Raw genomic sequence first — 23,818 nt, 5'->3', positions numbered from 1 at the left:
GAGAGTTAGTCTGTGGAACTCCCTGCCACTGGAGGCAGCGACGGCCACCAATCTGGATGGCTTTAAAAGAGGATTCGACAAATTCGTGGAGAAGAGAGCCAGGGATGGCTGCCAGCCAAGACAGCTGCGCTCTGTCTCCACAGTCCTGGACGGTGATGCTTCTGAACGCCAGGAAGGGGCTCTGGTACTCAGACCCTGCTTGTGCGTTTCTCTTGGGGGGGGCATCTGGCTGGACACTGAGAGAACTGGATGCTAGATAATAAATAATAATAATAATAATAATAATAATAATAATAATAATTTATTTATACCCCACCCATCTGGCTGGGCTAGCCCCAGCCACTCTGAGCGGCTTCCAACAAAATATTAAAATACAGTAATGCATCAAACATTAAAAGCTTCCCTAAACAGGGCTGCCTTCAGATGTCTTCTAAAAGTCTGGTAGTTGTTGCTCTCTTTGACATCTGGTGGGATTCCACAGGGCGGGCGCCACCACCGAGAAGGCCCTCTGCCTGGTTCCCTGTAGCTTGGCTTCTCACAGCGAGGGAACCGCCAGAAGGCCCTCGGAGCTGGACCTCAGTGTCCAGGCAGAACGATGGGGGTGGAGATGCTCCTTCAGGTCTACTGGACCGAGGCCGTTTAGGGCTTTAAAGACTAGGTGGGTCAATGGCTCTTCTGATGTCCTAATGGAACCTCCAGGTCCAGATGCAGTCTATCTGGGTTCCTAAGTTCTAGGGGGAGTTTTTGCTGCTGTGAGAACAGGACTCTTCTGCTGTTCTTCAATGCTACTTCAGTGGCCGTTTACAATGCGGCCAGCTTCTGTTTTCTGAAAGGTGTAATCGCCCATCTCCGAGAAACAAGCCTCCGTTTCTTCCCAGAGCTGATAAAACCCTCCTGGGGGAGAGGCCGTGTTTCGTGGGAATCTGCCCTGAGCCGACCCCCTCTCTCCCGCGGCCGGCCAGCTTATCAGGAAGCCCAAGAAGAGGTGACCTGATTGCAGGACCCACGTTTAGCAGCAAAGGAATAAGAGATTAAAAGGGAGAGCCTGGGGTAGTCTTTTCATCCAGCTGTGAGTGGAGGCGGCGAACAAGGGCCAGTGGGAATTAAATCTGGGCCCTTTCCAATTAGTATAATGCCAGAAGTTTTAAGCAAGGAGGGAAAATGGGACAATGAGAGAAGTGGGTCAGGATAAGGACCGTTTCCTTCCGGCTGGAAGGCTCCAGCAACTGGGATTCATTAGCCCTGCAGGAGAGCAAAGCCACTGTGGCTATTAGCCCTCAAGAGCCCTCGCCTCTTCCATGAATTTGCCTATTCTTCTTTTAAGGCCACCTGAGCTAGCTCTGGTTTTCTCAGTAGTGATGTATGGAAGTGAGAGCTGGACCATCAAGAAGGCTAATCGCCGAAGAATGGATGCTTTTGAATTCTGGTGCTGGAGGAGACGCTTGAGAGTCCCATGGACTGCAAGAAGATCAAACCTCTCCATTCTGAAGGAAATCAGCCCTGAGTGCTCACTGGAAGGACAGATCCTGAAGCTGAGGCTCCAAGACTTTGGCCACCTCATGAGAAGAGAAGACTCCCTGGAAAAGACCCTGATGCTGGGAAAGATTGAGGGCACAAGGAGAAGGGGACGACAGAGGACAAGATGGTGGGACAGTGTTCTCGAACACAGCATGAGGGAGGCAGTGGAAGACAGGAGGGCCTGGCATGCTCTGGTCCAGGGGGTCACGAAGAGTCAGACACGACTAAACGACTAAACAACAACGAGCTGCTGGGGCCCCCTGCCTCATGTGGAAAGGAGTTCCACAGTCTAACTATTTGCTGTGTGAAGAAGGAATTCCTTTCATCTGTCCTGCTAGAGATGCAGAAAAGGACCCCCCCCCCCAATTTGGGCAGGGGGCTACGGGACCGCCTCTCCTGGTATGTCCCACGGAGGACCTTACGGTCTTCAAACAAAAACATCTTCGAGGTCCCGGGCCACATGGAGGTTAGGCTGGCCTTAACCAGAGCCAGGGCTTTTTCTGCTGTGGCCCCGATCTGGTGGAACGCTCTGTCCCAAGAGACTAGGGCCCTGCGGGACTTGACATCTTTCCTGCAAGACGGAGCTGTTCCACCAGGCCTTTGGCCAGGGCACAGCCTGACCCCCTCCTTCTGTAATCCTCACAGAACTCTAGCCCAATGGTTGCCATTAATTTGATTTGTACTGATTTTACAATGAATTGATTTTAGAATGCTGTGTTATTTGACTGTTGTTAGCCGCTCTGAGTCCGGCTTCAGCTGGGGAGGGCGGGATAGAAATAAAATACAGTGGTACCTCGAGTTAAGTACTTAATTCATTCCGGAGGTCTGTACTTAACCTGAAACTGTTCTTAACCTGAAGCACCACTTTAGCTAATGGGGCCTCCTGCTGCCGCTGCTGCCGCCGGAGCACGATTTCAACCTGAAGCAAAGTTCTTAACCTGAAGCACTATTTCTGGGTTAGCAGAGTCTGTAACCTGAAGCGTATGTAACCTGAAGCGTATGTAACCCGAGGTACCACTGTATTATTATTATTATTATTATTTGGCTACCGTCTCCTCCCGCATCGCAGCCGTGTTCTGCAGGGACCCCAAGGGAAGGAGAATGCCCCCCCCCGTGTCCGACAACCCAGCTTCCCTTTTCCCCTTCCCCCTCCTCTCCCTCCAGCCAGAAATCGTCTTCTCCTCCATCCCTGTGTCTTCAGGTGAGAAAACTGATCCCCCTTCCCACAAAGCAGCCTTTGTCCCGTCCTTCTGGGGATTAGCGCAGCCGGCCTTCCTCCAGCCCTTGGCCTCCTTTCCGCTGCCCAGGTATCAAAATCTGCATCTGGGCTATTAAAAAAAGCACTTTGCCGCTGCTTTGGAGTGTGCAGGCAGCCCCTGCGGAGCGGTCCCTCTGAGGTGGGGCGCTGCAGGGCTCTATCAGCAGCAGGAGGAAGGAGACTGGCTTTGGGGGACTGGGAATCCCAGAATTTTAGAACTGGAAGGGACCCCCAAAGGTCATCTAGCACAACCCCCTGCAACACTGGAAGGAGGCGCGCAGAGGCTGGCGCTCAGCTGGAGCTTAGGCTTGGGGCTGCGTCCTTTACGATAGGCCCTGGGCTGGAATGCAGGTGTCTGGGGTGCAGGAGTGTTGCCTAGTGGGTAGAGCATCTGTTTTGCATGGAGGAGGACCCAGGTTCAATCCTGGGGAAGCCCTCTGCCTGAAACCATTGAGAGGCGCTGCCAGTCAGTGTAGAGGGCGGTGTGACTGTTTAAACCGGTGCTTCACTCCGAAGCCTGAGGACTGGAATCTTGCTTTTTCTGTAGCTCCTTAGAAAAGCCCCTGCTTTGCAGGAAGACAGTCCCAGGGGGGATTTTTTTAAAAAAGAAAGAAGTGGTAACAGGGCCGGATTAACATATAAGCTATAGCTCTGGATGTACATTTACAAAAAAAACCCTGGATGTACATTTACTAAGTATGCTAAAAAAACAAATAAAATAAAACCTACATACAGCAACAGTATTTTGTGTTGTGTAGGCTCCTATGGTGTAAGTCATGGGCCCCCAATCATTTTAAGTTAGAGGTTAATAATTAATATTATTAATATTAATATTAATTATTAATATACTTCTTAATTGTATTTCGCTATTAATATACTTCTCCTTAACTGTATTTCAGTTCAACAATTACTTTGATAAAATACACATTTTGTTATGTGCAAATGGCTTTAGATACCCATTAGGTCCATCAATTACCATGTTCAACACGAATATGCGACAGTTTGTTGTTGACAAAGGACAGCTGGACATATAAAAGGCCCCATTACCTTCAGGAGCTGAGGGTCTCATCAAACCTGAATCCGGCTCTGGGTGTGATGTGGTGAGAATCCTTCTATTCTGGAAACAGGATTTGGGGCGCCCAGTGCTTCCAGCTGGTCAGGAGGGAGTCTGGCCGGGCCGGTCCACCCAGGAGGGAAGATGAGGAAACTGCCTTAGGGGGCAGGATCCACAGGGGCAGCAGACCCAGCCTCCTAGGAACGCATCGCCTGCTGTCGCTGCTGCTGGTGGTCTCCTTAGAGGCCAGACCTGCCTCTTCCTTGGCAGCCCCCACCCCTTGCCTCCTTCACAGCGGCCTCTTCTTGTTGTTGTTGAGTCGTTTAGTCGTGTCTGCCTCTTCATGACCCCCTGGACCAGAGCACGCCAGGCCCTCCTGTCTTCCACTGCCTTCCTCATGCTGGTCTCTTCGAGAACACTGTCCCACCATCTCGTCCTCCGTCGTCCCCTTCTCCTTGTGCCCTCCATCTTTCCCAACATCAGGGTCTTTTCCAGGGAGTCTTCTCTTCTCATGAGGTGGCCAAAGTACTGGAGCCTCAGCTTCACGATCTGTCCTTCCAGTGAGCACTCAGGGCTGATTTCCTCCAGAATGGAGAGGTTGGATCTTCTTGCAGTCCCTGGGACTCTCAAGAGTCTCCTCCAGCACCAGAATTCAAAAGCATCCATTCTTCGGCGATCAGCCTTCTTTATGGTCCAGCTCTCACTAGGCCAGTGTTTCTCCACCGGTGGGTCCCCAGATGTTGTTGGACTACAACTCCCATCATTCCCAGCCAGCATGACCAGAGGTCAGGGATGATGGGAGTTGTAGTCCAACAACATCTGGGGACCCACCGGTGGAGAACCGCTGCTCTAGGCAAAGAGGAGGAGCCGGTGGTACGTCCGCCCCAGGGAGGAAATGGCAGGAGGTGCCCTCTGGGGTCTGCACTCACCGGAGGAAGAGGCAATGTTTTGTGGTTCCCCTCAGACGCCAAAGTGTCTTGGGGGCCCCAGATGCTGGAGCTGAGCAGGTGGGCTGAGAACAGCATTTGCAAATGTGTCCCTTGACCATAGCGGTCAACATTTCCCCCCTTTTTAAGGGAAATTCCCTTATTCTGAATAGGATTCCTCGCAAGAAAAGGGAAAAGTTGACAGCTATGCCCTTGACCCGCTGGGTGTCTGTTTCTCCTCTAAACGGGCACTCTCTCCTCTTTGCAAAGGTGGCGGCTCCTTGAGTCGCCCGATGGCCACATCCTTAGGGGCTCCTTCCAAATCTCATCAGCTGTGATCCCTACATTCCAGCGGGTTGGGCTAGATGACCACTGGGTGTCCTTCCAGCTCTACAAGCCTATGAGTTTCATCCTGGATTGTGGAGCCCTGAATCTTCTTTCCAAAGGGGAAGGGTGCCCTACCCTCCAAACTGCTTTGAAAAGAAAATCCAATTTTGTATCTGCATGTGCTGACTCCGCTTACCTCTTAGAGACAGCTTCCTGTCCATCACTTGTACTGTCAAAATTCAACAATGAAAATTAAAATAAAATCCCAGTTTTGCACCAGAGTGCTGTGTATTCACAGCTTGTTGAAGCTGCCTGTTCCTTCGAAGCTTTGTGCTTTCTCTGCACAACCCACCCTCCGTATACTCCATTGCAAAGCCCATGTGCCCAGCACCCAGATTCTTTCTGCTTGTAGGTTTTGGCTGCTGCAACCCTGAACCACTCCAATTAATACTGATTCAATCAGGACACACCCAAAGTCCACTCCTTTGCAGCTCCCAACCTCCAAACGAGAAGTGACAAAGAAGAGTCAATTGGTTAATTTCGCTTTCGCTCAGTTTCGCATGTTTCCAGTCCAAAATTCACATCTCCACATTTCAAAATCAGTTCCCCCCCAAAAAAGGTCGTTGTGAAAATGAATCAGGATTTTAGTGCTAAATTCTCCAAATCAACACATATTTTGTATGCAATATTGCCTAATAAGACACATTTTTTCCAAGATAGGCAATGCATGTTTGTACGTTGTCCTCACTAATATACACCAGTTTGCACATTTCCGGAGGGGTTTAAGGCTCAGTCCCTTTTCCCAGGGAGCTCTGGGGTCTCCTATCAACTCTCAGCACCCTTAACAAACTACAATTCCCAGGATGCTTTGTGGGAAGCTATGACTGCCTAAAGTGGTGTGATAAAGCTTTAAAGGGATGGTGTAAATGTGGCCTGATGTACCAGACCGTCCACAAATCGTTCCTCTTAATCAGTCACTCTGCAACGCCTACCCAACGTTAACACACTATTGCCATCTGAAGGGTCTTCCCTGTCCTATAGCGAAACATCACCAGGATAAAATAAACAAACTCTGCACAGGAACATCGCCAGAGCCTGCTGGGTCAGCTGCCAAAAGGGGCCCATCCAGTCCAGCCTCCTGTTCTCACCGCGGCCGACCAGGTGCCTTTTTTGGAAAGCCCACAATCAGGATTCGAACCCAAGGGCAACTCTCCGCTCCTGCCGTTTCCAACTATGGGGAGATGGCTGGGAGCCACAGAGAGCAGTCTCCTCCTCCATGAATTTGTCCAATCCTCTTAAAAGCCATCCAAATTGGTGGCCCTTCCTGCAGGAAGGAGTTCCCACAGTGCTGTGTGAACCCATAGCGTCATAAAACTGTAGAGTTGGAAGTCCTTTTTTTATATACAGTACATCTGCCATGTGAAAAGTCACATTATTCATAGCTGTCAAGCGTCCCTTATTTGGCAGGACAGTCCCTTATCCCAGCGCCATGTCCCGCTGCTGTCCCTTATTGATGATGTCCCTTAAATAAGCTATTGAAGGTAATGGGGCCCTTTCTATGTCCAGCTGTGCTTTGTCAACAACAAATTGTTGCTGTTTTTTTTCTGTTGAATATATGCTATATGGTAATTTATGGACCTAATAGGTATCTAAAGCCATTTGCATGCAACAAAATATGTATTTTATAAAAGTAATTGTTGATCCCTTATTTTGGCTGCTGATCCATTATTTTCGAGGCTGCCGGTCCCTTATTTTCAAATCTGTAAGTTGACAGCTATGACATTATTTCAGTAGGAGGTTATGACAGGGCTATTTTTCTAGAAAAAGAGGGGCCAGAGCTCACCCTGAACTTCTCCCTTGCTCTCTTCGAATGGCCATGGCACCCACCTGAGAGATGTTGGAGGGAAAGCCCTGGAGACACACCAATCAGAAACCAAGCATGACGTCTGACCCAAAATCTGCTCAGGCCCAAAGCAGTATCAAAAGTGGGATCATGGGCAACTTCCCTGATCCCAACATGAGCACAAAGAATTATGAAGGCCCAATAAAAAAGACACCTGGAGGGGTCCCTCCAGGGCAAGGTACTTTGTGCATGCTCAGAGGTACTTTTGTCCGTTATTTTCAACCCATCAGTTAATTACAGTCAACATACCAAAAATTAAAAAGTTATTATAACTGGAAGGTTGCAGAGTTTGGGACTGTAGGACTCACTCCTGCAGGGTTTCCCATAATAGGCATCTGGCTGGCCGCTGTGAGAACAGGACGCTGCTCTCTATGGACCATTGGCCGGACCCAGCAGGCTTTTCTGAGGGTCCTATGGAACCTCCAGGTCCAGAGGCAGTCTATCGAGGTCCGTGGGGGCCTTTGGTCACTGTGATGACAGAGTGGTGGACTTCATGGGCGATTGGCCTGATTCAGAAGTCTCATGTCCTGAGGGATAGCTCAGGCCACGGCTGTCTTAAGCACATGTGGAGCCGGGGGGCAAATAAAAATAATAATCTATTATTTATACCCCACCCATCTGGCTGGGCTACCACAGCTACTCTGGGCGGCTTCCAACCAAATATTAAAATACAGTAATACATCAAACATTAAAAGCTTCCCTAAACAGGGCTGCCTTCAGATGTCTTCTAAAAGTCTAGTAATTGTTCTTCTTTGACATCTGGTGGGAGGGTGTTCCACAGGGCAGGCGCCACCACCAAGAAGGCCCTCTGCCTGGTTCCCTGTAACTTGGCTTCTCGCAGGGAGGGAACTGCCAGAAGGCCCTCAGAGCTGGACCTCAGTGTCTGGCTGAGTGATGGGGGTGGAGACGCTCCTTCAGGTCTACTGGGCCTTTGAGGCCATTTAGGGCTTTCAAGGTCAGCACCAACACTTTTGAATTGTGCTTGGAAATGTACTGGGAGCCAATGTAGGTCTTTCAAGACCAGTGTTATGTGGTCTCGGCGGCTGCTCCCAGTCCCCAGTCTAGCTGCCACATTCTGGATTAGTTGCAGTTTCCAGGTCACCTTCAAAGGTAGCCCCACGTAGAGCGCATGGCAGTAGTCCAAGCAGGAGATAACTAGATCTACCCCCTCCAGTTGCCCAATCCCAGGTGCGCAGGAGGGCAGAGCTGGCCGGCCGCCTCAGCATCTCGCTGGCTCAGTCGCCCCCAAACTCATGGCACACAGCCGCCCGCAGCAGAAGAGCCCACCATGGTGCTTTGACCGACTGGCGGACTTTTCCCCGGACTCAACTTTCGGGCCCCACACTCTCGGCCTGGCGCCCCTGAGAGCCCGGTGGCCAGGTGCCCTGCACCCCTAGTGCCTATGGCTAAGACGGCCCTGGCTCAGTCAGTCGAGCATGAGACTCTGAATCTCAGAGTTGTGGGTTCAAGCCCCACGTTGGGTGAAAGATGCCTGCATTGCAGGGGGCTGGATTAGAAGACCTTCGTGTTCCCTTCCCACTCTACAATTCCATGATTCTCTGATTCTTAAAGCATCCCTGGGCTAAATCCTCTTCCAGGACTGAGTCCCAGCTCAGATTAAGACTTACCACCTCACCCAACCCTGAGCCCAGGGCACTTTTCCATCCACAGAGGAAAAGCTACCATGCCAGGGTCTCAGAAATACAATTGGGTACTTCCATTTTCAGAATTCCCTCTTCTGGCCCCAAAGGGAGGCAGGTGCCAAATACACATATTTCCTCCCCCCCCCCCCTTTTTGGAACTCTTAAAAATCTCCTCCTTAAAAAACATTTGCTTGGAGATGGTCCCAGGCACGAGGCTACAAGGAACGAGATCTCCTGCCCGCCTGCTGCCAAGGCAGATGGTCAACTCAGGTTTCGGATAAGAGATAGAAGAGGAGGTGGCCGGGGGAGGGGAGCAGTCCCATGGCCAGAAGGCTGGCATCGCCCCCTCAACCCCCCTCCTGAGAAAGGGCTCAAAGTCTCAGCCTTTTGGAGGATGCGCCGGCAAACTGAAAGTTAGATAAAAGACAAGCCAGTTTGGGAGCAGCGGCAGCTGCGCTAGTGAGGCTGGAGCAGAGGGTTCGAGTCAGAGATGTAGACAGTCCTGAGTTAGAAAGACCAGTGGCCTAACTGGGAAAGCCAGCCCTTCCTTCATGATCAGGAGGACTAGAAACTTGCCTCCTTTTAAGGGCTCAGTGGGAGAGCACCGACTTTGCAAGCAGAAGGTCTCAGATTCAATACCCAACATCTAAGAGTGGTTGTTGTTGAGTCGTTTAGTCGTGTCCGCCTCTTCGTGACCCCCTGGACCAGAGCAGGCCAGGCACTCCTGTCTTCCACTGCCTCCCTCATGCTGGTAGCTTCAAGAACACTGTCCCACCATCTTGTCCTCTGTCGTCCCCTTCTCCTTGGGCCCTCCATCTTTCCCAACATCAGGGTCTTTTCCAGGGAGTCTTCTCTTCTCAGGAGGTGGCCAAAGTATTGGAGCCTCAGCTTCACGATCTGTCCTTCCAGTGAGCACTCAGGGCTGATTTCCTTCAGAATGGAGAGGTTGGATCTTCTTACAGTCCATGGGACTCTCAAGAGTCTCCTCCAGCACCAGTAATAATAGTAATCATCATCCTTCACCCGCCTGGCCGGCTTCCAACACATATCAAAACCTATTCCCAGGTAGAGCTGGGGATATCCCGTTTCTGAAACCCTGGAGAGCTACTGCCAGTCAGTGCATGCTAGATGGGTTCCTGGTCAGCCTGAAGCCACTTCCTTTGCCCCTCTTTCGCTCCTCTGGCCCATGAGCTCCCTCTCCTCTCAGCCCTCTCCTGGCTCTTTCACAGCAGAATGGACTCCCTGGGAAGACTCTCCTTCCTGGGAGATTTTTAAGCAGCGGTTGGGTGAGCATCTTCCTGCATTGCAGGGGGTTGGACTGGATGACCCTCGGGGTCCCTTCCAGCTCTACAATTCTGGGAGCTGATGGCCTTGACCTCCTTCCAGTCCTCCTTTGGACTTTGGTGTGCTGAGCCCAGGGGTAACCCGAGAAACACAATCCCGGTCTGGTCCAGAATCTGAAGGTTCTGCTGGGAGTCCGTCCGACAGGGCCAAGGCAGGATGCGAGGCAGGTAACCAGACAAGGTCAGGTACAGGATCTCAGGCAGGATCTGGTTTACAGCAATGTTGCTCCCGCAACCTGGGGTGGGGTCCGACAGCCTTTTATCTCTGTCAGGGTAACCACCAGTCCTGTTCCCCCGGCGACTCACCTCCCTGTCTCGTCCGAAGACAAGCACTCCTCCTGCAAGAACTCAGGTCTCTCCTTCTCTCAGACCTTTGTCTCTGCCGCTCGGGAGACGTCAGTGGGTTACTAGACCCAGAGGCCGCCTCAGCCTCCCCTGACCCAACCGGTAGTGGAGCAGCTGTAAGTGATGGCCCAGCTGGAGGCAACGAGGGAATCCCCGCATCTGGAGCCAGGACAGGCTCAGGCCCCTGACTCGGCCCAGCTGGGGTTTGTTGCAGGGGAACCTGTGCAGACTGGGACTCTTCAGAATCAGGCCCCAGACTTGGTTCAGATGATGCTTGAGGCACAGGATCCGGTGCAGACTGAGACTCCTCTGGTTCTGAGTCCGAGTCCCAGGCCATCACATTTGGGGAGGTAGGGAGAGGATGATGACCTCAACATCTTTCCAGCCAAGGTGAAGACATCTCCTTGGAGGATTTCCAAAGCTGACGGCGAAGGACTTTGGCGCCGGTGTCCTGAATTCCCCCTCGGGGTTCTTGCCTGCCAGTTCAATGCCCTTCTTAGAAGGTGGGGCCGGGAGCCGGAGGGCCAGCCTTGAAAGGAAACAGAGGCTCCCCCCCCAAGGGACACTTTCGGCCCTCCGCCATTTTGGATGACTCAACCCAAGGCCTCAGAAGACCCCACGGCCGTCGCCAAGGGGGACAATGGAAGCCGGCGCTCGGAAACTCGCCCCACACCTCTGTTTGGGCTCTGAGGACTGTGACCATCCCTTGGACCCATCGCAGCTTCCCCTTCATCCCCGACAAAAGGGAGATTTATCCTTGGGGTGCCCCCTGGGGAGCTTGGCAGCGTCGCCAACCCAGCCAAGAGGAAACCTTTCGTGCCAGGGAACCTGGAACATTGAGGCTCGGCTCTTTTTTGCAGAGGGAGGTGGGCAGGTTCCTTGGGACGATGGGGCAGGGGATTTTTTTTATTGGTGGGGGTGAAGGAGCAGCAATGCAACCCCCCAACCTCTTTCTCCCCAGAGAAAGCACCACGCAGAGGTCTGGCCACTGGGGAGCAGCCATCGAAGCGCTTGGTTTCCATGGGATGCTTCCAAACAGTTGAGATGCCAAGATGAAAAGGGCCTTTCTTGTTTTCCGAGTTGCAAAGGGGGGGGGGATGTTTTCTGTTTGCAGGGAATGAGGTTAAAGGGGAGGGGGGCAAGAGAGATGCTGGGGGGGTGAGCGGAGTGACTCAGTCGGAAACACACAGGGGTTTGTCTCTTGGCCTCTTTCATTTCCCCCTTTTATTTATGAAGCTGCACGCTAAACCCAAGAGGAGGAGGAGGCAAGGCAGCGATCACAGGATGCCCAGCGTCAGGGCCGGCACCACCAGTGGGACTGTGAGGTGGCAGAGCCAGGCTCACCATAGCTCGCCATGGCTTCTCCCTGCCTCCTGACTCGCCTTTTGGCCAGCGGTCAAGGGTTGCTCCCCTCCTCCCTGAAATGCAGAATGTGTCAGAGGCCGGAAGGAGCGACGAGAGGAAAGGAAGGAAACAGACAGAAAGGGAGAGGGAGATAAATATCTGTCTGTTCAGAATCTAGACTCATGGACTCAAAATCTGTAGAGTCGGAAGGGGCCCCCCAAAGGTCCTCTAGTCCAACCCCCTGCAGTGCAGAAATCTCAATTCCACTTTCATGGGGGGTCTTCTTTTTCTTCTTTGTTTAACTGCATTATTATTAAAGGTAAAGGTAAAGGGACCCCTGACCATTAGGTCCAGTCATGGCCGACTCTGGGGTTGCGGCGCTCATCTCGCTTTATTGGCCGAGGGAGCCGGCGTACAGCTTCCGGGTCATGTGGCCAGTATGACTAAGCCGCTTCTGGCGAGCCAGAGCAGCGCACAGAAACGCTGTTTACCTTCCCGCCAGAGCGGTACCTATTGATCTACTTGCACTTTGAGGTGCTTTCGAACTGCCAGGTTGGCAGGAGCAGGGACCGAGCAATGGGAGCTCCCCCCGTCGCGGGGACTCGAACCACCAACCTTCTGATCGGCAAGCCCTAGGCTCTGTGGTTTAACCCACAGCGCCACCCGCGTCCTGCATTATTATTATTATTATTCTGCATTTCTATCCCACCTTTCCCTCCAAGGAACTCAAGGGGGAAAACATGGTTTGCCGCATCTTCATTTAACCCCCACAACATCCTTGCGAGGCGGGTTAGACCGAGAGACTGGCCCAAGGTCTCCTGAATGAGCTTCATGACTGAGCTGGGATTCAAACCCTAGTCTCCCAAGGTCCTATTCAGACACTCTAACCGCTAGGTAACACTGCCATCCCTCAGGAGGAGCCCAGGGTGGCAAGGCAAAGCAAAAGCATTCTCAGACAAATCAAAACATTCCGGAAACAAAGGGAATGGCAGCATCTAATTTCACCGTCATGGTGAAAAACATTCTTCCATCCGATGAACGTGGGTTTGCCAGGAACATGCAAAGTGCCTTCTGGATCAGGCCAGAGCCCCTCTAGTCCCGCCTCCTCTCCTCACAGTGGCCAAAGGCCCCTAGGAGCCTAGGAATCCAGACAGACTGCCTCTGGACCTGGAGGCTCCGAAAGGACAGCCTGGCTGTGGGATCAGGCCAAAGTGAGCCCATCTAGTCCCGCCTTCTCACAGGGGCCATCAGCAATGTCTAGGCAACACGATGACCATCTACATATGTAATAGACAATCTTTATAGAATTCCTTCAAACCGTAACAAGTACAAAATGAAAGCTTTAGTCTCAAAGTCTCTGAAAATCTTTAAAGGCAGCGAGGTACTTCATTCAAAATAAGAAGGGGTATCTACTCTTTTTCATTACTGTTTGTATTGTAGTTTATAATTTTTGTATCATGAGATGTGCCTTCAGGTCATCGTCTGTAAAATCTTAATTTTCAGTTTATGAAGCAATTCTATATCCTCCTACCAGACTGACGAAGAATTCTACGAAACAGCAGTCAATATCCGGAATCACTGTTCAGTGTTGGACATCATATTTGCCGAATACACAAAGCTTCACAACTTGTCTTTCATTGTACGAAGTTTGGTGCCTCGCTTCGTTTAAAGGTTTTCAGAGACTTTGAGATTAAAGAATTCATTTTGTACTTGTTATGGTTTGAAGGAATTCTATAAAGATTGTCTATTGCGTATGTACATGGTCATCGTGCTGCCTAGACATTGCTGACGTTCTCTTTGCAACACAGGGGTTTGCTTGGTTACCAGATGCCCTAAAAGGGAAATCCATAAGCAGGACTCGAACACAAGACCAACTCTCCCCTCCTGGGGTTTCCAGCACCTGGTATTCAGAAGCACGGCTGCCTCTGACCGGGGAGGGAAGGCAGAGCAAAGCCATCGTGGCTGGTAGCCCTCAATAGAACTCTTCCGTGAATTTATCTCATCCTCTTTTAAAGCCATCCAGGTTAGCGGCCATTGCTGCCTCCAGTGGCAGGGAGTTCCACGGGAAGGAGGACTTTCATTTATCTGCCCTGAATCTTCCACCATTCAGCTTCATGGTGCACCCAGGAGTCCTAGCACTACAAGGGAAAGACTTTTCCCTGTCTAGGTTCACAGAGCTTGGGTGCCGGGGGGGGGGGCAGAGAGGGGGCTCAGCCAGGCTGAGAAACTTCTCCCCCCCCCCCAAAAAAAATGCTGGCTTTGGTCGCTCTATGAGCAGGAGCTGTCGAGACGCTGTTCCAGCTGCAGGGGCTGATCCTGACAGCCTCCAATGGAGCCATCTCAGCCTTGTGTGCAAAATTGAATGTGAGGCGGATGTTATGAAAGGGGAGCTGAGTCTGGCAGAATGAGAGGCCAGCGGGGCAGAGAGAGACAGAAAGAGAAGGAGAGGAAGAGAGAGAGAGAGAGAGATGGGGGTGTCATCTCCTCCGAAAGGGAGGGTGCAGGATCAGGCCGAGGGACAGATGTCACTCTGGATCAGACAGGACCGGGGCTGACTTCACGGATGTTTGTGCTTTTGTCAAGACGTGGCGCCAGGAGGAGGCATAGAACCAAAGAAGTGTGGAGGGAGCCCGTGGTCATCTAGCCCAACCCCCCGCAATGCTCTGCCAGCATCAGTGGGAGTTAAACTGCGGAACTCTCTCCCTCAGGAGGCATGGAGGGCAACCAACTTGCACGGCTTTAAACTGGGCAAACTGGTTATGAGGCCCACAGCCCAGCTGGGGGGAAGATTCCCAGTGGCTCTCATGGCTCAAACAATCAAAATCTAAAGGGGGGGGAGGCATTTTTGCTTTAATCAAATGAAACAAGCAGGCAAACAATAGTTCCTGTTTGGAGAACATTCCCCCGAAGTGGTTCTCTTCAGAATGAGTCAGCCTCTTGCCTTCTCATTCAAGTTAGCCCTTCATCCTCCAGCGCCATGAGGACTAGTACCTTTATCTGTAAGAGAAGCTCTGCAGTGCAGAAGCAGAGCACCTGGTTTGAATGCAGAAGGTCCCAGGTTCCATCCCTGGATGGGGCTGGGGAAAGACTCCTCTTCTGAAATGCCGGAGTGTGGCTGCCGGTCTGTGTAGACAAAGCAGTATAAACTACTTTGAGGATCAAAACAGCAACAGCAACAATCCAGCCTTATACGTATTTTATGAAATAAATAAACAAAAGGATTATTAAAAGGCAGCTTCCAATGTTCTCTTTTAAAGAGAGACTAGAATCTTCATTTTCAGGGGAAGGGCGGCAGCCCAGTGGTACAGCACTTAACTTTGCCAAAGGAAAGGCATCCGCTTCAATCCCCAGCAATATTTCCGGGTTTGGGGGGGGAGGACACACTCCCTGCCCGAACCCCCCAAGAGCCGCTGCTGCCAGTCAGTGCAGACAGCCCTGGGCCAGGTGGAGCAGTCGTCTGGTTGAAGCCCTTTCCTGATGGAACCCCTATGTGGGATTAGTATATAACTTTTCCCTCGGCTTTTTTCGCTGTCTCATGTAGGACCAGCATGGATAGTTGGCCCCCGGTGAATATGTGACGTTTTCTCCCCTATGGCTTTGATCTATATTGTTGTTGAGTCGTTTAGTCGTGTCCACCTCTTCGTGACCCCCTGGACCAGAGCAGGCCAGGCCCTCCTGTCCTCCACTGCCTCCCTCATGTTCGTAGCTTCGAGAACACTGTCCCACCATCTTGTCCTCTGTCGTCCCCTTCTCCTTGTGCCCTCAATCTTTCCCAGCATCAGGGTCTTTTCCAGGGAGTCTTCTCTTCTCATGAGGTGGCCAAAGTCTTGGAGCCTCAGCTTCAGGATCTGTCCTTCCAGTGAGCACTCAGGGCTGATTTCCTTCAGAATGGAGAGGTTTGATCTTCTTGCAGTCCATGGGACTCTCAAGAGTCTCCTCCAGCACCAGAATTCAAAAGCATCCATTCTTCGGCGATCAGCCTTCTTGATGGTCCAGCTCTCACTTCCATGCATCACTACATTTTAAACTGTATTCTAACTTATATTTTAATCAACAGTTTTTTGTGTTTTTTATAAATGTTTTTACTGTATTTATATTCAGTGTTAGGCACCCTGAGCCCAGTCTTGGCCGGGGAGGGCGGGGTATAAATAATTTTTATTATTATTATTATTATTATTATTATTATTATTAGCAGCCAGGGGGGCTCCAGCCCACCAGAGTTTGCACAGCATCGCCTCGAGAAAACGTTGCAGCGGATGGGGAAGGGGGGGGGGCTTTTGGAAAGATGTCTGCAGCCGGAACCCAGAAAGAGCATCGCCACCAGCCTTTTGCTCGCGGTTTCATTCGGTTACATAAGAGCAAGTGGAAAATAGGCAGCCACCGAGTACCCAGTTTTATGGCGCCACCTTATGGCGCAAAGGGGAGAGGCTGCAGTTTGTTCTGGGTGCTGAGAGCTGTTAGGATTCCCTGTAAGGCCTGTGATTCCTGAGAAGAGAGACGGGTGGTTGGGCCATTCTGGGAATTGTGTCTCTGGGAGGAGGAGGAAGAGAGGATCTCCCCCAACAGCTCTCAGCACCCTTAAGAAACTATAACTCCCAGGATGCTGTGGGGGAAGACATGCGTCTTTAAAGTGGTCGGGGGGGGGGGGGGCTGCTTTAAATGTAGGCCCTGTATGCATTTAAGGCCGTATCAACCCACTTTTAAAAGCTTTGGGTAAAATTAAGTTGCCTCCCAATGAACACCTCTAAAATAACCGACAGGAAAATGTCACAAGCAGGAAGGGTTAGTAGGGTTAGTTGGGAGCCGTCTCCTCCTCCTCTGCAAATTTGTCAAATCCTCTTTTTAAACCATCTACATAGGACTGACAAAACACACTGAAAATGTGATTCATTCCTTCTTCGCTTGACTCCCCTATGGGGAACAGTATCTTCAGGCAATGCAGAGCTAAACTTTGGAACTTCTTGCCACCGGAGGCAGTGACGGCCACCAACCTAGATGGCTTTAAGAGAGGAGGAGACACACTCCCAAAGCCTGTTGATGGCTACTAGCCAGGGGGTCTATGTTTCACTTCCATAGTTGGAGGCGGCAACTGTTCCCAGTGGCTGAAAACCACAGGAGGGAAGAGGGCTCTCGTGTGTAAATCATGTTTGTGAGTTTCCCATAATAGACATCTGAATGGCCACTGTAAGAACTGGTGACTGGGAGCGGCCGCTGAGACCACATAACACCTGTCTTGAAAGACTTACATTGGCTCCCAGTACGTTTCCGAGCAAAATTCAAAGTGTTGGTGCTGACCTTGAAAGCCCTAAATGGCCTCGGTCCGGTATACCTGAAGGAGCGTCTCCACCTCCATCGTTCTGCCCGGACACTGAGGTCCAGCACCGAGGGCCTTCTGGCGGTTCCCTCCCTGCGAGAAGCCAAGTTACAGGGAACCAGGCAGAGGGCCTTCTCGGTGGTGGCACCCGCCCTGTGGAACGCCCTCCCATCAGATGTCAAAGAGATAAACAACTATCTGACGTTCAGAAGACATCTGAAGGCAGCCCTTTTTAGGGAAGCTTTTAATGTTTGATGCATTACTGTATTTTAATATTTAGTTGGAAGCTGCCTAGAGTGGCTGGAGAAGCCCAGCCAGATGGGCAGGGTATAAATAATTAATAATAATAATAATAATAATATAAGATGCTGGACTAGATGGGCACCCTTGGTCCTGACCGAGCACCCAGGCTCTTCTTATCTTCTCACGGAGCTTCCAGGTGTAGAGGAATTCTACCTATAGTCTTAGGTTCTTATGGGTACCTGCCCACTGTGAGAACAGGACGCTGGCCTGGCTGGCTCTTTATATGTTCTGGTGTCAGTCCTCCCATCTCACCGCGTCCTCTTTTCCTTTTCTCCTCTCCCCGCCGGCCAGATGACGTCGTCCACCAAGGTGTACTACAGCCAGACGACGCAGACCGACAGCCGCCCCCTGATTGGCTCCACCCTGCGCAAGAGGCGGGTCATGACGAAGGACGGGAGGAGCAACGTCCGCATGGAGCACATCGCGGACAAGAGGTTCCTCTACCTGAAGGACCTGTGGACGACCTTCATCGACATGCAGTGGCGCTACAAGCTGCTCCTCTTCTCCGCTTCCTTCGCCGGGACGTGGTTCATCTTTGGGGTGATCTGGTACTTGGTGGCCGTGTTGCACGGGGACCTCCTGGAATTCGACCCTCCCGCCAACCACACCCCGTGCGTCATGCAAGTCCACACCCTCACCGGGGCCTTCCTCTTCTCCCTGGAGTCCCAGACCACCATCGGCTACGGCTTCCGCTACATCAGCGAGGAGTGCCCGCTGGCCATCGTGCTGCTCATCAGCCAGCTGGTCCTCACCACCATCATGGAGATCTTCATCACGGGCACCTTCCTGGCCAAGATCGCCCGTCCCAAGAAGAGGGCAGAGACCATCAAGTTCAGCCAGAACGCCGTGGTGGCCCAGCACGACGGCAAGACCTGCTTGATGATCCGAGTGGCCAACATGAGGAAGAGCCTCCTCATTGGGTGCCAGGTGACCGGCAAACTCCTCCAGACCTACCTGACCAAGGAAGGTGAGAACATCCGGCTCAACCAGGTCAACGTGGACTTCCAGGTGGACACGTCCTCCGACAGCCCCTTCCTCATCCTGCCCCTGACCTTCTACCACGTGGTGAATGAGAGCAGCCCCTTCCGGGACATGGCCTTGCGCACCGGGGAAGGAGACTTTGAGCTGGTGGTCATCCTCAGTGGCACCGTGGAGTCCACCAGCGCCACATGCCAAGTCCGGACCTCCTACCTCCCCGAGGAGATCCTCTGGGGCTACGAGTTCACCCCGGTCATCTCCCTTTCGGCCAGCGGGAAATACGTGGCCGACTTCAGCCTCTTTGAGCAGGTGATCAAAGTGGCGCCCCCTTGCTGCCTTCACGAGACGGTGCGGTACGGGGACCCCGAGAAACTGAAGCTAGAGGAATCCTTTCGGGAGAAAGCAGAGAGGGAAGGAACCCCCTTGAGCGTCCGGATCAGCAACGTTTGACCCTTCGGAGGACTTGTGAGGCCTGTGTTATACGAGTATTGCATCCGAGTGTCTTCATTAGCTTCCAGACTTCCTTACACCCTTCTTTCTGTGGCTGCATTTTCTCTCTCTCAAACTGCAGGATGAGCAATCTGTTCTTCTCTTTAGGAATCTGCTAAAGGAACGCAAAGGTCAGCTCCCCTCCTGGCACAGAAGCTCACAGCTAGTGCCAGAATTCAAGGTCTCCTCCGTGGTTTTGACCAACTGCTGGAAGTATACATATCTTTAATTGTGTTTCTTTCTTAAATACAAATAATTGTGCAGTCATTGTTCAGGGGGCCACCAGATCGTGGTTTTTAATAGGAGGCAGAGGCACACGTACCAGCAACACTATTGTGTCGAATGCTTTTTAAAATATAAATACATGGAGTTTTCTTTCTCTTTTTGCCTTGGAAACTCTTACCACAAAGATTAGCTTTTGATGCCAACCTAACCTGAAAGATACTGACGGATGCATGAGAAAGGGAAACACAAAGATTGGGACAGAGCACTGGGAGTGCCCCACCGCACCAGGCTCTGTGAAATGGAGGGTGTAAATCCTACTAGCGCAAGCTGTGCAAATTAATATTCTGTTGTGGTCACCATGGGATACCTCGGATGAAGCTGGAGAACACATTCACAGCAGTTATGCCTGGCAATCTGCATTCAACAAACCCACCAGACCTCAACGATTTGCAATTCAGAAGCAGCCCTTCGAAGTTTGGAAACACACCCCAGCCCTTGATATTTAATGCACAGATGTCGTATGGCAAAGCAGAACCTTAAGAATTATCGTGTGACCTCCTGGAGGTCTGATGACTCATTACAAAGCACACCCACCCACCCACTTTTTAAAAAATTAAAAATGCATCCTCCCTGATCTTAAAATACGAAGGTGGAAAGGGAGGACAAGCAGATTTTGTTTGAGAGCTTTGTAAGAATTGGAATCTGGATGTCTGTCTGTTCAGAAAGTTGTACTGCAGTGCGAGAGGAATGTCCTGTTTGTTAACTGGAATGTGTTGTCATGAACCTTGTTTTTCAATGCTAGAAAGCTTTCAGTCCCGGGACTATAGAAAGATCGATGACTCTTTAGCTAACCAGCAGCCTAGGGTGCCTATGTTGAAAACACCAGGCAGAATGCAGGTAGAGTCCGAACAGAACGCAGGTGTTTCTGTTTCCTGAATCCTGCTCCTTAAAGCAACAGGTGAACCTCTGATCACAACAGACCTGCTGTACTTCTTGTTATTATTACTGTAAATTCTCAACATCAAAAATGCTGAACTTCGGAGCCAAGGAGATGAGTAAGCAAGAAGACCTTGTGGAGAACATATTTATCCTCTTTGACCTCCCATCTGTGGCATTTCCCAACTGAGCGGAGAAAGGACTTTGTGTGTGTGTTGATATGAAGATGGCTTATTGAAAAGGAACGAGGCCAGTGTTGTCTGTCTGTGATGGGACACACACAAAAAGTCATGGTGTACCAATCTGAAGACTGGTCTGACAGACAGACAGTCCCTACTGAAAGACCTGCCCCACAGGCCCTGCGTCTTTGTAAAGCTAACACACTCGCAAAATGGGCTTTTAACACAGATCCATCAGAACACAGCTCTCAAGCGCTTTTGCTTATTTTAAGTGCAGGGCGAATCTCCCAGCGAATGGAACTGACAGCAAATTCCCAAAAAGTTCTTTGGAGTTAGCTCGCTTCTGCACAGCCCTGTTTATTGAGCATTCATCCTGATCTGTTTGCAGGGAGGTCAGATGCCGTTGCGCCACAGCAAATGTCATCCTGTGCCTCCATGCATTTCCCTGTCACTTTCCTTCCTGCGAAAAAGCCCGATCTTTTGGGGAAGGGGGCTGGTCATACGAGACTCTAATTGAGCAACTGGAATTTCCCAATATGTGATCTGATTCCCACCTGAAAACATGTGCCTGTCTGGAAGCAGAGGTCAATCATAAGACTTGTGAACCCAGGAACAACCTCATCACCAGGGTAAAGTGGAAGAAGATTTTCCAGGGAGGATGAGATACTGTTTGCTTTTCTGTGGCTGGTTAGGTCTCTGTTGTCATTGCAGCCGAAAGGAGCCTTCCAGCGGAAAGGAAGGAGCTGGATTTTGGGGGCCTGGGGGTGGGGTGGGGGGGCGGTAGGAGGCCAATGATTTTTTTTATCTCCCAGAGGCCTCCAAGGCTGTCTGAAGTTGGGGTGTGTGGGTGGGGAGACCCACAGCTGTGCAGAAACTGTCCCAAACAGCTACTTCTGGCTAGATCAAATAGCATTGTGGATCGTGGGGGTGGAGGAGTTTGAGGGTGGCTAACGGCTCGGTTTTTTAAGAGTCAGATTGTCATGAGCCTAAGATGGTTTCTTACAGGAACAAATTCTAAAACGGTTGTTACACGCATAAAAAAAGAGGGAGTCACTTCCTCTTCGTAGAAAGAAAGTATCTATTGAAATATATAAATCTATTTATATAAATGAGATATATATAGTTATTTGTAAAAGAAAGAGAGAGTGTGTGTCATGGAGCTATTTTGCACTTTGTCGGAAAGAAGTTGGATTCAAAAATTGCTATCGGAGCCAAAAAGAAAAATGGAGGAAGGAAGCAAATCCAAGATGTTCCAGGCATCTTTCCTTTCATTCCTTCCTTCCTAAATTCTACTGGGTCCAGTGTGGAAATTCCCACCCCATTCTCTGAAATGAGTCACTGATATTTCTGCAATGGGAGTGGGGTGGGCAGCTTGTTTAAATTGGGGTCTAACCAAAGTTGGCCCAAAATGTTTTACTGTTGAGCAAAGGGTGATTCCATCAATTCTGCATTACCGGGGTGGGGGTGGACCAGATGTCCTTTGGTGTTCCTTCCAACTCGACCACTCTGTGATTCCATGAACAAAAGCCAAGAGGAAGGGCAGTTGAACCTTTCTTCAATGCTGGCAAGGGGTCCCAGCGAGGAGGGCAGCCTAGCTTAGGGGCGGCAGGACCTGGCTGTGTGGCAAACACCCCGTTTGGCTCTCCAGCAGGTGATGTTGGAGAATCCCAAGGAAAACATTCCCTTATGTCCAGAACAAAAATCAATCTGGCAAACACGATTGAGATTCACTGTTGCTTTCACTCCACAAACATTTATGTAGATGATGCCCTTCCCAGTTCACATTACTTTTTCTTGCATTGATACAAACAGAGTGCAATAACAATGTCATCGATTAATTACATAGATTATGTCATTCCTCCATGGGGAAATGAAGGCTGGGATTCCTGCGTTGCAAGGGGGTGGACTGAAGCAGAGCTGGCCGCGACCCACAGATGAAATTCCACTGTTACGATGGGAGTGTGTGATGTGGCTGGAATGAGGAATCTCTCTCCCGCTGCTCTGCCACAAGTTGCACCCGGGTTTTGGAGGAAACGGCTGGCAAAGCCCAACTTTTGCAAGGAAGTGTCACCCCAGCGCCATCGTGCAATTATTCTTGACTCATCCTTTCAGTGCAGTGATGCAGCCACACAGGGAGCTGCGTCGTACGTGGGGTCATGCTACTCCTCCATCTCCCATTGCATGTTTTCCTGGCCACGAAACAAAGGGTCCATCTGTCTGATAAGCTGCTCTGTAGAGACGCTGTCGTATGGACTTGCCCCGAGTTCAGATCCTGCTTCAAGAAGTGACCTGGATCAAGGGCCAACGATTGAGCCCGAGTTCCTGGTCTTTAAAATACATTGCATTTCCTCCCTCATCGTTGAAATGTAAGAATCCATCATGGAGAAGCCATCAGTTCCACGATTCCCAAATAAGTGAACTGTGGTGGAGTGTGTGTGTGTGTGTGTGTGTGAGAGAGAGAGAGAGAGAGAGAGAGAGAGATTTAGGAGGATCACAAGAATCTGATTAAATCAGACACAATGGATTCCCACCACAATTGGTCATTAATGAGATACAGAATGTAGTTAGGTGATGCTCCAAAAAGGGTTTTAGTAATGGGATCAGCTTTCAGGGTTGTGTTTTTTTGCAGGGTCTGAATGGCAATGCCATAAAAATGCCAACCCATATCCCCAAACACACATTAATTTTCCTTTTCAGGGGGAAATCTGGTAAATTAAAAAAACCTGTTGCCAATGACCTGGTTGTGATACCTCAACCACCTGTTTACAGGATTACGCCCCCATTTGAGAGCCGGTGGTGCTGTGGTGAGTGCCGGACGAGGAGTTGGGAGAGACCAGGGCTTGAATCCACATGAAACTGACTGGGTATAACGCTGGGAGCCAGTCCCTGTTTCTCTCAGCCTAACCTGCCTCACACGGTTGTTGTGAGGATTAAACAAGGAGGGAGCAAACCATGTGGAGTAGAAGTGCCAGAAATAAATAAATGCGTATAATAGCACCCTTTCAGAGTACAATATTTACCAAAAAAATAATAATAATAACCCTATTTGCCATTTTCCTATTAGCAAGAAAAGGCTGTGGGTATGTTTAACTAAGCATGTATTAAAAGAATCTCAACCCCTAGAAAAAAGGGGGATCTTTAGCGCTGGCTGGCTGGCAACTCAAGCAAACCATGGCATTAATTTCTCAACTATTGGTGGCTAGGTGTTTGTGGGGCTGAAGGTGGTCAAACAGGCCAAATGCTTCTTGATAACGGAATTGAGCTTCGTGTTAACTTGATTTTGTTGTTGTTATTGTTGTTAAAGAAAGAGAGAGACTTTATTTTGTGCCTGACATAATTATGTACTGTACTTCATAAATATGAAGATTTGTATCCACCGAAGAAGACTTTGCACTAAAAAGAAAAGGTCCAATTGGGGGGGGGGCATGAGGGGGTAAGCGAGAAAGAGAGACAGGGAGCTGTGGTATTTCTTCTGTTTAGAACAAAGTCATTCAATAACAATAAAAAGAAATCAGATTTTAAAGTTTGTGTTGTTTTAATGGATGGTGACGTGGTCAGTCCACTCCTAATTTAGCTGCGATTCCTGCACTGCAGCCAGGGGGTGGACTAGATGCCTCTGGGAGCCTCTTCCAACTCCAGTTCTGTGATTCTACACGTGTATCTTTGTTCAGTGATGAACAGGTGCAAAACCAGGAGTATGCTACCACTCAGTGGATTTGTAAGTGGCTGACTG

General features: G+C 50.4%; 1 protein-coding gene across 1 annotated transcript in view; it reads left to right on the top strand.

The window, feature by feature from the left end:
• KCNJ10 (potassium inwardly rectifying channel subfamily J member 10) overlaps window positions 1–23,608 on the top strand; it is a 32,430-nt gene extending 8,822 nt beyond the window's left edge. Inside the window, exon 2 of the mRNA XM_080986083.1 lies at window positions 17,570–23,608. Within this exon, the coding sequence (XP_080842209.1) occupies window positions 17,570–18,706 (1,137 nt within the window). The 3' untranslated portion in view covers window positions 18,707–23,608. The remainder of the gene's footprint in view (window positions 1–17,569) is intronic.
• The last annotated feature ends 210 nt before the right edge of the window (window positions 23,609–23,818 follow it).

The sequence above is a fragment of the Podarcis pityusensis genome (genome assembly GCF_964106645.2).
Source record: "Podarcis pityusensis genome assembly, chromosome: 16".
NCBI classification, from domain to species: Eukaryota; Metazoa; Chordata; class Lepidosauria; order Squamata; family Lacertidae; genus Podarcis; species Podarcis pityusensis.
This window is presented reverse-complemented; position numbering and strand designations above follow the sequence as displayed.